The 15097-nt window shown below is 49.7% G+C and overlaps 1 protein-coding gene across 1 annotated transcript in view; it reads right to left on the bottom strand.

Moving 5' to 3' along the window:
- The window catches only part of LOC102575509 (carbonic anhydrase 15), a 29289-nt gene extending 14398 nt beyond the window's left edge, over positions 1–14891 (bottom strand). Inside the window, exons 1-2 of the mRNA XM_019499168.2 lie at positions 14602–14891; positions 2992–3027 (exon numbers count right to left, since the gene is read on the bottom strand). Of these exons, the coding sequence (XP_019354713.1) occupies positions 2992–3027; positions 14602–14668 (103 nt within the window). The 5' untranslated portion in view covers positions 14669–14891. The remainder of the gene's footprint in view (positions 1–2991; positions 3028–14601) is intronic.
- Positions 14892–15097: the final 206 nt, after the last annotated feature.

Raw genomic sequence — 15097 nt, 5'->3', positions numbered from 1 at the left:
TGCCACTGTCCTCCTCTCCTTGTCTAGCACTTCCTCCCAGGGGACAACTTCTACCCTTCCTCTGCCTGCCTGTACTGCACTCGTGCTTTTGAATTGTTGCTTCAACTTGGCCATACCCCCTTTCCAGCGGAAGTTAATCTAGTCCCCAGGGTCCCTTTACCCCTTTCTATGCCTATGTGGGGTTGATGCCCCCCATCACAATCCTCCGCAACTACCTACACTGCTTTGCTTTTCCACAGCACTGGGGCCAAAGTGGTTCTCCTTCATGAACTTGCACTGCCGTCCATAGACAGACATGTTTCTTTCTGCCTTTCATGCTGCTTTCCACAACATGTGCATTAGACCGTGATGCCCGAGTTCTCAGAAATTCTGTCTTCTTGGGTCCCCTTATTTGGAGCCCGTGTATTTATTCCACACTAGCCATCAGCATTATTTGCATCCTTTCCCTGCCCAGCTCAGCTGGCCTTGCTACTTGGAGGCATTTTTCTAAGGTCAGATCTTTTTTCTCTCAACTGTCTGGTCAGCTGGAATCGTGTATCCAGAGCCAGCCTAAGGGAAAATGGTGCCCTGAGCAAACTTATATTTTGGTGCCCCCCTGCCCTTTGCCCCCCAAGTCAGTGGCACTGCTGCAGGCAGAGGCAGATGGGCAGGGACACAGAGCACAGTCTGGTGAGGAGGCAGAAGCCCACACTGCCCACCCTGACTCCTCCTGAAGAGCGGCTGGAAGCAGGGGGTGGGCTAGGGACTGCTTCCCTGCCAAACTGTACCCCATGCCTCTGCCAATGCCTCTGCCTGCCTGAAGCACCACCACTGGCTTGGGGGCTGAGAGCTGCTGTGTGTGCACGTGTGTGCATGTAGCGCCCCCTGACCACAGTGCCCTGGGCGGTCGCCCCCATCACCCACCCTAAGGCTGGCTCTGTATGTGTCCTATACGCGCGTCTCCGCAGCTACGTGCGGGTTCCAGAGTTCTGAAAAAACTCACTGTCCACAGCCTTACTCTGTCTAGGAGCACAGCACTCAAACAGCACTCGGAGTAGTTTCAGTGTTCAGATCTTTATTCTTGGCAATAGGTCCTCACACTCAGTTCTCATCCTTCTTTCCCCAATGAAAAAGGGAAAATAACACTGCCTCCAGCATCCTGCCTTTATCTTTCATCAGTTGTTCTGCATTGTTCTCCATTCTTGCTGTCAGCACTTCGTGCTTTTGGAAGGCGTTTCATCTGGACGTCCTTTATTCCACATGGCCTGGGTCCCTCCAGCCTGCTTACTTGTTCTGTTCCTTTGCTTGTTAATCACACTTCAACCCTTGCTCCAGGTCTCAATAAATGAACCACTGACACCATGTTTTACTAGCCAGCAGGCATAAGTAGTGAGAATGGATTCCATGCTTGTAAAATTAAGCTGGCTCTTTATTTAGTGAACCACTGCCAGCTTTCTAGCCAGGTGTACACAGGCTGGTTTCCTCATGCACCCTTCAAGTAATTCCTTCCAGCAGTCAAGTTCCACATCTAAACTGTGAGCTTCAAATACAGTAGTGGGTTTTTCAGTAGCACCCATACATGAGACAAAATACCTTGGAAGTATATTAGAAACATAATGCCTTTGTAAAGCCTCAGAATAGCCATGCTTGCTCATGTTGTGGCCACACCCAAATAACTTACCACATTTCTAAAGAAACAGATTCAAAAGACAGATCTTTAGAAGCTGCAATTTACTGAAGACTAGAATACATGCATGTGGGAAACCCATGCCACACCTATATAAACTGAATGCTGGATATAAACTGTGTCTCACTGTTGGAATTTAAATTGATTAAATGAATACTAAGGCTAAGCTTTATACATGCCTTATAAAGGATTAATAACTAATCAACACATGTCAGGAGCATGTCTCAGTACCCTTTATCAATGCATCAGCTATCAGTGCTTACCAAGGCATTATTCTGATGTATTGTTAACAGTGATAAGCCATGGCTGAAAACCCCCTGTGGATCTGTTGGATTCTGACAGAGAATTAGCCATTCATTATACTAGTTATTAATCATTTATCAGCCCTTTTTAAACTATTTATCAATGCACCTTTACTGAAAGGTGTTAGCCATATGTATGCCTATATTTAAGTGCAGGTGAAACAATTGGTTATTTTTTTCAGTGACAAAAATATGGGTAGTTTGGGCATTTAAAACATGACCATCCACCCCCCATTTACATGTGCACCTGCTCTTCAGAGCACAGGCTGGCCTGGGGAGAGTGCACTCAGCAGGCCACATCGACATTCCCGGTAGCAGGATATTGGAGAATGCTGCTGACTTCCAGGCTCTGCTGAGACACTGACAGGACATACACTGCTGCTCCATAGGCTTTTCCTATGTTTTAAATTGAATCTTTTATTCAGCAAAATAGAGGAATTCAATTCAATTCAAATGCACCCCTCCTCTGCAAGGCACAGTTGTCTGCAGAGGGAAGCCCAATTCAAATGCATGTCCCCAGCTGGCCAGGGAAACTCTGCTGACATCTTCCCTGCCCCACAGAGCACCCACAGATTGCTAACACTATACAACAAAATCCTTCTCCTAAGGGGAGAGAGTGGCCCCCAAAGGACTGAAGCTTCTAGTCATGTCCACACCAGCTCTCAGCTGCACTAGGGAGGACTGTGGTGCAGCCCAGCATATCCTCACTGCACTCCAAAAAGCATGTCACTGCCCTTGGAGCAGTACTGAGAGCCCACCATAAGCTCAAAGCCCCAAGCATATGTATTGATATTTGCCCAGCACCACTCTAAGGGAAGCTACATTAGATTCAGCTGCCTCATCCACTTATGACACAGTCACACTCCCATTGCCTTCCACAACTACACATGTACACGCAAAGGTGGCACCACCTTCATCCACACCATCCCCCCACCATGCACACGCAACTTGTGTGCTCACACTGCCCTCAGACATGCACTGCTCCCACATGCTCAAGTGCTCTTAAACCATTTCAGGACTCACCGCATTTAGGATCCTGAGAATCGTAGCACCACTGACCTGTGGAAGAGAGCAGAATTCAGAATACAGAATGGGAGGAATGGAAAAGGACAGGGAAAGACCCCCATTTTTTTTTTTTTTTTGTAAGGGGAAAGAGATCCTGGAGCCTAACCTTTCCTGACCCCATCATACTATGCAACAGTGCTGTGCTTGCAGAAGAATGTGCATCAGACACAAAGGCCTGGAAATGCCCCTGATGCTAAGAGACAGCACACTGAGGAGCAAAATGTCCTGGCTTGTGGACCTCCAAGCATCTTAGTGGAATTGCTCCAGAGCTGGAACAAGATTGGACCTCATATAGAACCCTATAGAGATCTCCATCCAACCCAAATATCACTCGGGCTTCCCAAAATGGCTGTGACAAAACATATCAGAGATGGAGGGCAGAGGAAGAGATCAGAGGAATTATCCAGGATGGATTCTTGTTTGTGTTCAGCCGATTAACTGCTAGCCATTGCTGCTTGCTTCATGCCATTACTGAAATGCATTGCTGGTCCCTTCAGCAGCAGTCGACCATCGTATTGTTGATATTTGACCCTTTGGGGGATGATGCTAGTGTTTAAAAGCAGTGGTGGTGGCATGTTTAGACCAACAAGCCAACTGAATCATTCAAAGGTTTGTTACTAACTCCGTGCCTCTCCCATAAATCATTCCACGTGAAATGACACCAAGGAGCTTAGGTGAATGAGATCGTGTCTCCTCCGTGTAGCTGGTCCCACCCAGAATGATAAAAGCGTGTCTCTCAAAGCAGCAGCAGCTCCCGTGGGTGAAACATGTGCCTTTTTTGCTGTAGATTCCCAGTTGGAGGCTTGCTAATGCCAGCATGGCCTTGATCTGCAAACACACCTGTGCTTCACCTTGACAAGTGTGAGCCATCCCATCAATTTTAACTGGAACACCCATGTAAAGCAAAGCATGGGGCCTACACGTGGCAAAGGTTTGTCCTGTGAGCATTATACTGCATTGCACTGTTAGCTGGGTACGTGCCTACTGCTTACATAGGTGGTTGGAAGCCCCAGCACCCAGAGCAATACCAGGGCTGCTGGTACCAGTTTGCTCAAGTACATCACGGCTACAGAGACCATCCAACCCAATCCCATCACTTCCCCAAAACACTCCAGTCCAATAGCCCCAAAAGCTAACATGCAAGAACATACCTGCCCCCTTCCTCCGGTGGCCTACGACAGCAGAGAAGGAAATTGAAAAGGAAGAGTGTTGAAAACCAGCCCAGAACACATTAAATTCAGTGTCCCATGGATGCACTCTATCACTCCGTTCTCACAGAACATATGCCACATGCTGTCATTACTATGAATAGCACTGGAACGGCTGCATTTGTACTGCAGGCTCTGTGTGTGCCCAAAATATTTGCTAAAGGGAAAAACAGACACTAAAACGAGCCACAAGTTGTTACATATCCAGCCACATCATCAGTCCTCTTCTGATGCTGGTAAGAGCATTTGTCATATTACTTCTCTTTGTGTTTAGACATCTTGAGCATTTATGTCTGCAGCCCCTAGCACAAAGGGGACCCAACCCTGCTTAAGCCTCTAGATATGATCATGGAATGAGTTAAATAATAACATTGATATTTTGCTTGGTGCTTTGTTATATTTTAATCTTAACTTTACAGTCACCCCTAGAGGACTCAGGCATGTGGAGGCCTTGGTGTATTAGTGTGGTACAAGACAAATAGTAAATCGACAGTCCTGACCCTGAAGAGCTTGCGGGCTGAAGGCCAGAGCAGGTAAATCAGATGAGCAACCTGGGAGAATGGGATCAGGGAGGGTGGAGCAGGAGGCTGCACAGGCGGTTTGGAGCAAGCAGCAGCAGTGATCATGTCAGCACAGGGGCTGTTTGAATACACATGGTGATTAGTAACAAAAGGAAATAGCGTGCCTGAGCTGCAGCTCTCCAGAGAGGTTTCACCCCCCTCCCTGGCCTTTCCAAACACACCAAGGACAGACTTTGCCTGGATGCAGAGAGCTAGCACAAAGCTTCTACCTGCACTGGTCAGAAGCAGCATAAAACCATGGGCTTGTGCAGATCATAGTCCTTATGCTGGTCATGTGGTGAGGAGTGAGTCCAACCCCTCAGCCCGCTCCCAGCTTGCAGGGTACAACCCAGCTGTGCAGCAAACAATGCACTCCCACAAAAGAGAGTGGGGTATAATGCCAGGGGCATACAGGACATGAAACTATTAGAGCTTCTTTGACTGAGCATTTTCTTGGACAGGAAAGATAGGGGCCCCATCACCAGGCTACAGTCAGCATACATACATGCCACAGCACATGTCTGGCACTGCTGTATTATGGCCATAGAGCCTAGAGGCGCCAGTCAGGGTAGGGATTCCTTGGGCCTGGTGCTAAAAACATGTGTCATGAAAGTTTGGTCTGACCCATTTAAGTGCAGAATGAGAGACAACAGAGAGCTTCAGACAGGATGGGGTACACAGGGTAACAGCAAAGCACCTGATCGGGAAAGTTCCCCAGCCTATTGGAACAAACCAATTCTTTTCAATCATAGAGATGCCATTGATTTTTTGCCAAATGGCATCATTGAAAGGCTAAATGACCAGAGACCCAGTACTCAGGTCTTCAGGTTTGAATTACATCCCTCAAAAGCCTGCTGGAACCACCAGAAATTGAAGGATTAAAAAAGAAAAATACAGCACACAGCTGAAAATGTCAGTCTCCCATAAAGAAAACTGGAGCTGTTTAAAGTGGTTAATTTAAAGTTAGCCCAAAGACAAACTCACCCTTTCACATCTTACCTCTTCCCTGCATTTACCTGTCACTGGCTAGCAAACGTGCTCTGTATTTCCCTGACTGTACGTGCTCTCAAAGGGGAGATATGGATTAAAATACCATTGGTTCTGAAATACCAGGCTACAGGATGACCCCCACCCAACCCCTTCTCATTTTCCTCACTGGCAAATGCAATATTTCCCAATCACTGGCTGCAATTTTCATTCACATGCTTTTACCCCAGTCTGCCTCACCTTGCTAGAGGCTGTCAAGCCAACCTACCCCCCCGACCCTCCCGCCCCAGCTCCTACAATAGCCTGCTAGACAACTCCCACCAGCCTTAGACACTCATTCATTACTTTTCTACCAGGCCACACAACCCCTTTTTTATAGCCATTTCACCAGCAGTTAATCCAGGTGCCACTGCCACTCCCCACTGCCATTTCAATTCATTCAAAGCTCAGGATTTCCTAAGATGTGGCATCAGCATGCTTCATAACATGCCAAACCCAGCTTTGGGCAGTAGGGGCATGTTCAGGGAGGGCCACAGCCCACATCCAGGCTGCTGCATCTTGGACAGGTCTCAAGACTGTCAAAATTAATGCTCTGCCCAGCCCCCTTCCAGGGTGGAGTTCTCACAGACCTGCAGACCTCTCTGCCACCCTTTGTGAGGCCTTTGTTGCGATGTCTTGTTCCAGCCAGACCAGGGAATATTGAGAGGTTGCAGAGGATGGTGCAGGGATCATAATCTGACAACCCCCCTGCTTGAGTAACCCTGGGGAGCATGTGGTCAGCCCATGGCAGACTGGGGCAGGCAGGTGACAGCAGTGGGATAAATGCTCAAGCACTGCATTCTGGGCTGCAGGGGCTGGGAAATCATCTTACACTAAGGGCTGGGGAAACAAAAGACATTTAGGGATGAGATGGGAGCCAGCTCTGAGGGGACAGGCAGAAGAGAGGAGGACAGGCTGTGGAGAAGCAGGAGAGAAAAGGGTCTATGGGGTCAGGCTGTATGTGGAGGACAGCAAATGACAGGGACAGGCAGTGAAGGGTGACAAATGGGAGACATGGTAGGAGGAAGGTGACACCTTCCCATCCTGCTACAATAAACACCATTCCCCTCTAAGGTATTCCCCTGTCTTCTTCCAGCTCAATAAAGCCAGCAGCAAGCTCTTGTAAAAACCTACCTCTCTCTGGCTGGTCTTTAATCTCCTCTTTTCTTTTTACCAGTCCAGTCTTCCCTTTATCTTTTGCCTATTAATAATACATCCAAGGAGCCCTTCACTGCAGGCTTTAATATTCTCTGCAATTCAGCATTCAATATTTGCATTTGCTCCTCTAATTATCCCTGTAACCTGATTATTTACTTTCCCAGTTCTTGCAGTCCTCTCCTTCACTGGATTTATTATGTTTTTAACCTCCTCAGTCTTGCTTATCCTACTCTTTGCATCTCTACTTAACCAGATTGGCCTCCCCTGTGCTTCCATGCATTTACTGTGGATTTAACAGAGATGAAGCTCAGCAAGAGTACTTGCCTGGATTCTTTCAACATATTTCCCCATCACATTTCCAGACACAGAATCCGGGGTATCCTTCTTGTTTCATCAGACGTGTTTCACACTTAGCACTCTCCAGGGATGGACTGCAAAGGACCTTATCAGGTCTCATTGTTCCAGCTATTTATATGCCTGAACACACATACCCACACACAGACACTGAACATTTCTGCCCCAAGCAGCTCACAGCATGAGAAACTACAGACAGACAGACTGGAGCTGCCCATGATAACAAGGGGATGATCATGACAAGCACTGTAATCAGCACTCACCATGCACCAGTTGGCCAGCCATGGCCACATTCTTCTGTCCAGCCTTTCATCTCAGCTTCATTAATGATGCGAGTCCCTGAGAGCCTTGCTATTCTTCACAAGGGTCATTACATGTTACACTTAGCACAAGCTAACTGCACTTACCACACTAGTGTCCAAGCGTTTAAGCAGTAAACCACAGGCTAGGTGCTATCGTAGTGCAGTAAAGTTGGCCTTTTCCAGTGAGCGGTATCTCCAGATTGTATTATCTAACACTTGGTGAGCTAACTTTGGACTGTTCCATGAAGGTAATATGATAAAGGGACTCCAGTGCAGTTGGGAAGGTGGGAGGCCAAAGCTGTTTGTCAGGTTCCCATCCTCCTTACCACACCAGAGCTTTGGTGGGGGGTGGGAGCCTGAAAACCAGCTGTCTGTGGTCTGCACCAGCATTTCCCCTGCAACGTGCAATCCGGGGATTCTGTTTCACATGCTTTTGTCCTGGTCATTGTTGTTTCTCGCTGTTCTCTTCCCCAGCAGACCCTCTCCAAGGAAATTTGCCTTAATTTGTTCACTCCCTTTTCAAAACCTGCCAGGCTGGGTGGCAGGCAGCGCACAGCTCCATATTCATCATTTTTTAATTTACTGCAGCTAAACTGTAACTCAGTCCCCAAGGCTGCAGTGTCTTTCCCCCAATTAGTTGCTTCTGCTGATTTGTTTCTGCACAAAGCTCTGGGGCCCTACACTGGGACTTCTACAGCAGAGTCATTCTCCAGCTTCCCACATACAGCATCACAGCAAATAGGGCTGGAAGGGACCTGGATAAGCCTTCTAGTCCAACACCTTGCTGCAAGGCTGAGTCAATTAAACCTAAACCTTTCCCAACAGAGGTTAAAAACCTCATGATTGAGATTGCACAGCCTCCCCAGGCAATCTATCCCATTGCTTCACTAACCTGATGGTTGGAAATTATTGTCTAAAGCCTAACTAATTTTCCCTTGTTGGAATTTAAGCCCATTACTTCTTGTTCTATGCCCAATGGACATGGAGAAGAGTTGATAATGTTCTTCTTTGCAGTAATCTTTCACACATTTGAAGACTGTTATCAAATCTCCCCAGTTCTTTCCCCATAGTTTTAGACAATTCAGGTGTTAGTGCTTTTCATTGGATTCTTTCCAACTGCTCCACATCTTTCTTAAAGTGGGATGCCCATGTCTGAAAGCAGCACACCATCTGAGGCCTTATCAGGGCTGAGTACCAGGGAAGAATTACTCTACAGGTCTTACAAACAACCCTCCTGTTAATACAACCCAGTTGAATATCAGCTTTTTTTTGGCAACAGTACACTACTGTTGAGTTATGTTCAGTTTGGGATCCATTACAACTCCTGGATCCTTTTCCACAAAACTGCTACCTTGCCAGTTGTTCCCCATTATGGATTTATGCAGTAGATTATTCTTCCCCTGTGTTGTTCTTTGCACATAACCTTGTTGAATTGCAGCCTGTTTACTTCAGACCATTTCTCCAATTTGCCTAGAGATTGTTTCACATTCTCCTCCTGTCCTCCATCATCTGAGTCATTAATGAAGACATTCAATTGAACTGGGCCCAGGACAGACCCCACTTGATACCCCTTTCCAATCTGACAGCAAACCACTGATAACTACTCTTCAAATACAGTCACACAGTCAGGTGTTCACCCATGTGATGGCTCCTGAGCCAGGTGTAGGAGTGGATTTCTGCTGGTACAGTGAAAAGTCCAGTGGCTTGGGATCAATACTGATATTTGAGTTCTTTGCATCTGCGCATACAGGTTTTGAGTCTGACCATATCCAAAACCAAACAACTACACACACCTGCTTCTACCCATCCCCAATGAGATGCAGCTGCCCTTCCCCTTCCCCTCCACTCACAAAGGCAATCCCTTTGGAGGGGAGGCTCTACCCACTGCAGTAGTAAGCGAACACTGTCTTGGTGAAAGAAACAGTATTGGTTTGTTTTTGGTCCTGGGAGTCAAACTCTACCGCTCCCGTCTGCTGCTGGCTTGCCATGCAATCTTCAATAAGACACTCAGGAACACATTTACAGAAGATAGCATCAAAACCTAAGATGTTGCGGACATATAGTTAGTGCTTATGTGTGACCTTTCTCTACTGTGCGCCTTGGTTTCCCCATTTGTCAGGCAAGGATAACAAGTTTTCACTTACTTCAGCACAGGGCCGTGAGGCCAAATTCATTGGACACGTTGCTGTCTTCAGAGAGATGGTAGCACACTGCAGAGGATAACTGATTATGAATCCCTTTCCTCTGCCCCCCTCAGTGTCACCACAGCTAGAACTGACCATCCTGAGTACAAGAGCCACAATGAGGTAAGACCACAGAGGAGACATGATCACCCTGTGCTTGGGAGCCCTTACTCACAACTAGGACTCCCACTGAACAGGCTCTGGAGCCAGCTGTCCTTCACATCTCACCACTGCATTACCACCATGCAGACCTGCGCCTCCTAGAGCATCTTCCTCCTCCTCTAGCATCCCCCCCAGCAGCAACTAGTGCTCCAGGTCTGAGTGATCAGGACCTTCTAGGGTCACAGCCTCCTGCCCCACACAGTAGGATTCACATCTCCCCTGCTGTAGCCTGGAGCCATGAACATTTGTTCCCCCAGACCTTCCCCCTGCCCCACCTACACTCCGAAAAATTCATCAACTGCTGGATGCAGTGCTGTCAAAATCCACCTCCCACACTCTCTCCCCATAGTCACGTGTTGTATTGGATTTCCACAAGTGAACAGGTAGGGCAGAAACACGCAATGTGAACATGCCCAAGGCTATTTAGGGCAGCCCCCATACAGAGGGCATTGGTTGGGGCCACCAGGTGCACTACACCCCCTGCCATCTGCCCTTAACAATGTAACCCCCTCCCGTAAGCCCTGAGCCAGCTGCAGTGAAGCTGCAAAACCCCCACAGGCACAGCTGTAATTGCTCCCTTTGCTAACAAGTTGAACCTTGCAGAGTGGAGCAATTAACAGGGGCTTCGTTTAATGCCTGGCCTCAGTGTGACAAGGGAACACAGCCCTTCACGATGCAGGAATGCAGAATAAGTTAGCAATGCCCTTCCCCCATCCCTCCTCCAGCATCCCCAGGACTCAGAGGACTGACCTCCCACTCCAGGCTTTCTCTGCTCCGGCATAGGTCTAGATATGGTGCAATGATGTGACACTTGGGGAGCCATTGCATGCAAGAAAAAGACAGAAGTAGGAACAGCCTGGTCAGGGAGAACTGAACATGAGGAAGGAGGGACAAGGTAAGGGACAGGGTGAGAGGGAACATGAAGCCCTCCCTTGAGTGATTGCAACATTGTTATAAACCTGCCATGTCACTAATTAGGAGCCCCATCCCTAGACATATATATCTCAGGACCTTGGATTTGCTTGCATATTGTGTGTACCCAGTGTGGTACTAATGGGCCCCGTCTCGTGTAGCTGTGCTCACAGAGACTGAAGTGATGCACAGAGCTAGCCTACACCAACCCTGCCTTATCTAAAAACACAAACTCTGGGCTAAGTCCTGCTCCTAGCACCAAGACACTGAGACGGGAATGTGCCCAGCCCCCATGACTCACACCTGACCCAGTTAAAGCAGAGAGGCCCTTGGGATCCCTCCACTGTCATCTGTCTTGGGTCCAGATGTTGCTTTGGGTGAGGGTGCTGTCTTTCTGATTTAGGGACAGAAGACAAGTGTGGTACCTTCCACCTGCTGAGCGATTATGTTAGGCTGGCTGGTCTAGCCACACAACGTGGCTTCTAGGCACTGCTGCCGTAGGCTTTAAGCTGTTCTACCTGGGATGCCATAAGAATTAATTCCCTCTACCCACCTGGCACACGCACAGTCAAATCTCACCTGCCCTGGCCAGAGCTGGGCCCTCCTTCTGACTGGCTCCTGGTTTCCTATGGATCTTCACAGGTCACGAATCCCAGTCAGGTCCCTCTGGGAACTACCCTGAGGTGCATTATAGATAACCCTGGCCTGAATCCATCTCCATTACTGCTCTCGCAGCATTTCTAGACATGTACATTTGCATGTGGCCAGACCCACAGGTAGGCAAAGTAAATGTTCATTTGCACGTGCAGATCAGGTAAGCTGAAACCTAGGAAATTGATTCCCCCTAGGATCTGGCTGGCATGCTACCAGAGATTCGCATTCTTGCTGCTGCTTTGTTGGGGTGAGAACATCTCTCTCTAGGAAAGGCTCTTCTGTGGAGTCCCCCAGTGGTGATTTTCATTCTCAAATCTAAGCATGAAAACTCAGCATAGACAATTCCTGAGTTTTGGATGGCCTCAGTTTTGCTCCGAAAGCTGCAGCACTGCACCATGTGCTTGTGGTGAAAATAGTTTAATAGCGCCCATTGCAGGGGGGAACTTGCAAGCAGCAAGTGGGTGGGTGGCTGCTGGCACTGGTAGAGGGAATGCACCATGCCAGTTCCAGCAGGCTCTGGAGTCATCCGGTAGTCATGAAACAGATACAGCAAAACTAGCAGCAGTGCAGGCCCACACCATGAACAACCTAGGATGGGTCGCTAGGAAGCACAAAGGCACAAAGCAGCATCTCCAGGCCTCTTGGACCTCCTTGCCATGGTCCAGCAGCCCTGCCAAGGCGTCAGCAACTGGCTCACACGGCCCCTGCATCCCACAGTCCCAAAAACAATGTGAGTTCTGGTGCATTACCTTGAGGTTTGCAGATTTTCAGGCCAATTGGCCAGAAAGCAAACCCCAGTGCTGCACCATTCAGATAGCAGTCACATGTGCAATAAAGAGAACTGACGCTGCTGAATGGCTCAGAGGCTTTGTAATGGGATATGTCTCCTTTCAACCCTAGCCCACTGGTTCAATACCATACAGGTCAGTAGGGCCATACGTGAGAGCTGTTACTAGCCATCAGCTTAAACAGAACGAGCTGGAGGTCTCAGTGTAGCTGGTCCTAGTAGAGGGAAGCCCCTGTAACCTCTGTCAGCTCAACCCCATTGGCAGTACCAGTAGGTAAGCTATGGGTGGGCTCCAGGGACAGAGCAACCCTACCTTCCCCCCACCCTCCCCCAGCCAGCAGCACATTGGGGTGACACTGAAAGGAGCTCACAATGGCCCTGCCTGTGCTGGACTTGGGCCCAGTGTCATGCAAAGCCATCACCTTGCACACAGTTCACAAAGCCTTGGGCTCAAACTGGCAGGAGCAGCCCTAGAGGCAAGGGGATCCTGCTCTCCAGAAGCTTGGGAAGAAGGAGGAGAGATGGGATCAGAGCTCTACACAGCATCTGGGTCCTCAGTGATTAACCCCAGATAAGGAGTTGGCAGCAGACCTAGAGCAAAGTAAGGTCTCTGCCTTGACTAGAGGAGCATCTTTCCCCAGAGCAAATGGCCAGGACGGTGCTAGGGCTTGTGACTGCCAAGAACAGACCTGGCGGAAGAAGGAAGAACAGCAGAGAGCCTCGTGAAAATCCATCCCATTTCCCCTTGAAATGTAGCTCCTGAGGAAACCCAGCCAGCACTACCCACTGGTGAGAATGAGCCAAACCCCTGAATGCCTCATTGCAGGTGAATCCTCACCAACTGCAACACAGGGCCTCTGCATTTATGCCGCTGGCCACGAGAGCAAAATTTGGCCACTTTCAACAGACTTAGAATAAAGCTCCAGAAACAGTTCCAGCCTTTCCCCATGTTTGGCAGAAAACAGCCTGTGCCATAAACCAGAGGCAGCTTTGCAGGAACATGCTCTCACTCCCCCCCCCATCTCATTCACGTTGTCTAGTGCCAGCCACCGTCTGCCAGCGCAGCACTTCCAGGTGGGAGCAAGAGCTTTCTCAGTGGGTCTCCGGGGTGGTGGGTGCTTGGGATGCGAGCCGTGTCCTCCCCTTGGTCAGGGAAGTTAATGAAAGGCAGGGCATGTTGAGGCAAGGATGCCCCATGAAGGGGGACCACTGTCCTGAGCTCTTGCAATGAGCAGCAGGAGGAGCTAGGAGCTGACACCTTCAAGAGGAAGGCTCCCGAGCCTCACAGCCAGGTCCCCTCACAGGGGACACAGGTGGCAGCTTGCCACAATGACAGAGAAGAGGAGATCCAGCCCTGCAGATTTCAAATCTCTCCCCGCTCCCATTGCCCCTCGCCACACACACTGCAATGGAGAAGAGCCGTATTGCAGCCCCTCACCCCTCAGCTTTAGAGCCCTCCAAGTTGGAAGCCAAAAGAAGAAGAGCAGGGGAAACAGCAGCATGCAGGGACAGGGATACGGAAAATGCAGAGCCTGTGAGGAGCTGCCTGTCAGGCAGAAGGAAAGTTCCCACAAGGCAGCACCCAGCAAGGCCACTGGGTCACTCCCAGACCTGCTGTGGGTTAAGGAGATCTCCCCGAGGGACCCAATCACAAGCAGCTGGGAGGATGGAGAGCCAACTCTGCAACTCCTTGTTCAGTCCTTACTCTGGCAAGGCTCCCACTGACTGCTGGCCCATAGCCTGTCCTGCCGACTAACCTGTGTGGGACTTCAGGGAGAGTTTTGTGGGGGTGAGATCTGATGGGTAGATCCTCTGACTGGTTATGCGGGTGTTAAACAGGGAGAGTTTTCCCAAGTCTGCCTGGACGCCCAGCACAGTGCACCACAGCCGGGTCTGGCCCCACCTAAAGAGTGGGTTTACAACAGACACACAGAGATGGATCAAAGGAGAGGGAGCGTGGCAGACAGGCCCTGACAGCCAGGTAAAGAACTGCCTGCCCCAGCCTGGAGGAGTGAGAAGAGGAGAAGGCTGGAGGAGTCTGAGACTTGGCATGGACCAGATAACAGGTTTCCAGTGCAGCCCCGAGAAGGAAATCCCCGTGTCATCTCCGCTCTGCCGCAGAAACAGCCACCCCCCCAACTCCAGTGGGGACAGCCCGGGGTGCAGGGGTCCCAACCTCACCCGCATCTCGAGCAGGCTGTGTGCAGGGCAAAGCCCACACCCAAGGGGGAGAGAAGAGAAATGGCACATTTGCCAGCTCACCTCCCGTGGCTGCGCGGATGACAAGAGGCAAAGTAATAAAAGTTAGCCCGAGTCCTTGCATTCTCATGCTGGCCAGACAGGACAGCCAGTGCCAGAGAGAAGAGCGGGGCTGGACAGATGGCACCAGGCACGCGTGTCTTCAGCTTCCCTCTGCCACCACTTCCCCCAGGGAGCGCCGCTCTGCTTCTCCAAAGCCGACCTTCCTCCTCCTCCTCCTCTGCAGCGAGCCCCGGGGCTGCGCTGCTCTGCTCCAACACGAGGAGGCTTTTTACCAGCCACAGCCGTCAAGACAGCAAAAGAAAGCCTGAGCTCCTGCCTGTGCACTGCTGTTAAATATTCATCACAAGGAGACTGGGGCTGAATTTTAACTCCTTGCCTCCTAGACAGGAGCGCAAGTGCCAGCCCTCAGACAGCACGGCCCATGCTGCCACATGCCAGGCCACCTGCCCAGCTCTTACACAGAGCCACATGGCAGGAGAGGTTGAGAGGGCACGGG

Source organism: Alligator mississippiensis, chromosome 10 (genome assembly GCF_030867095.1).
Source record: "Alligator mississippiensis isolate rAllMis1 chromosome 10, rAllMis1, whole genome shotgun sequence".
NCBI classification, from domain to species: domain Eukaryota; kingdom Metazoa; phylum Chordata; order Crocodylia; family Alligatoridae; genus Alligator; species Alligator mississippiensis.
The sequence above is the reverse complement of the archived record's forward strand: the minus strand, read 5'-3'. Positions and strand labels throughout refer to the sequence as shown.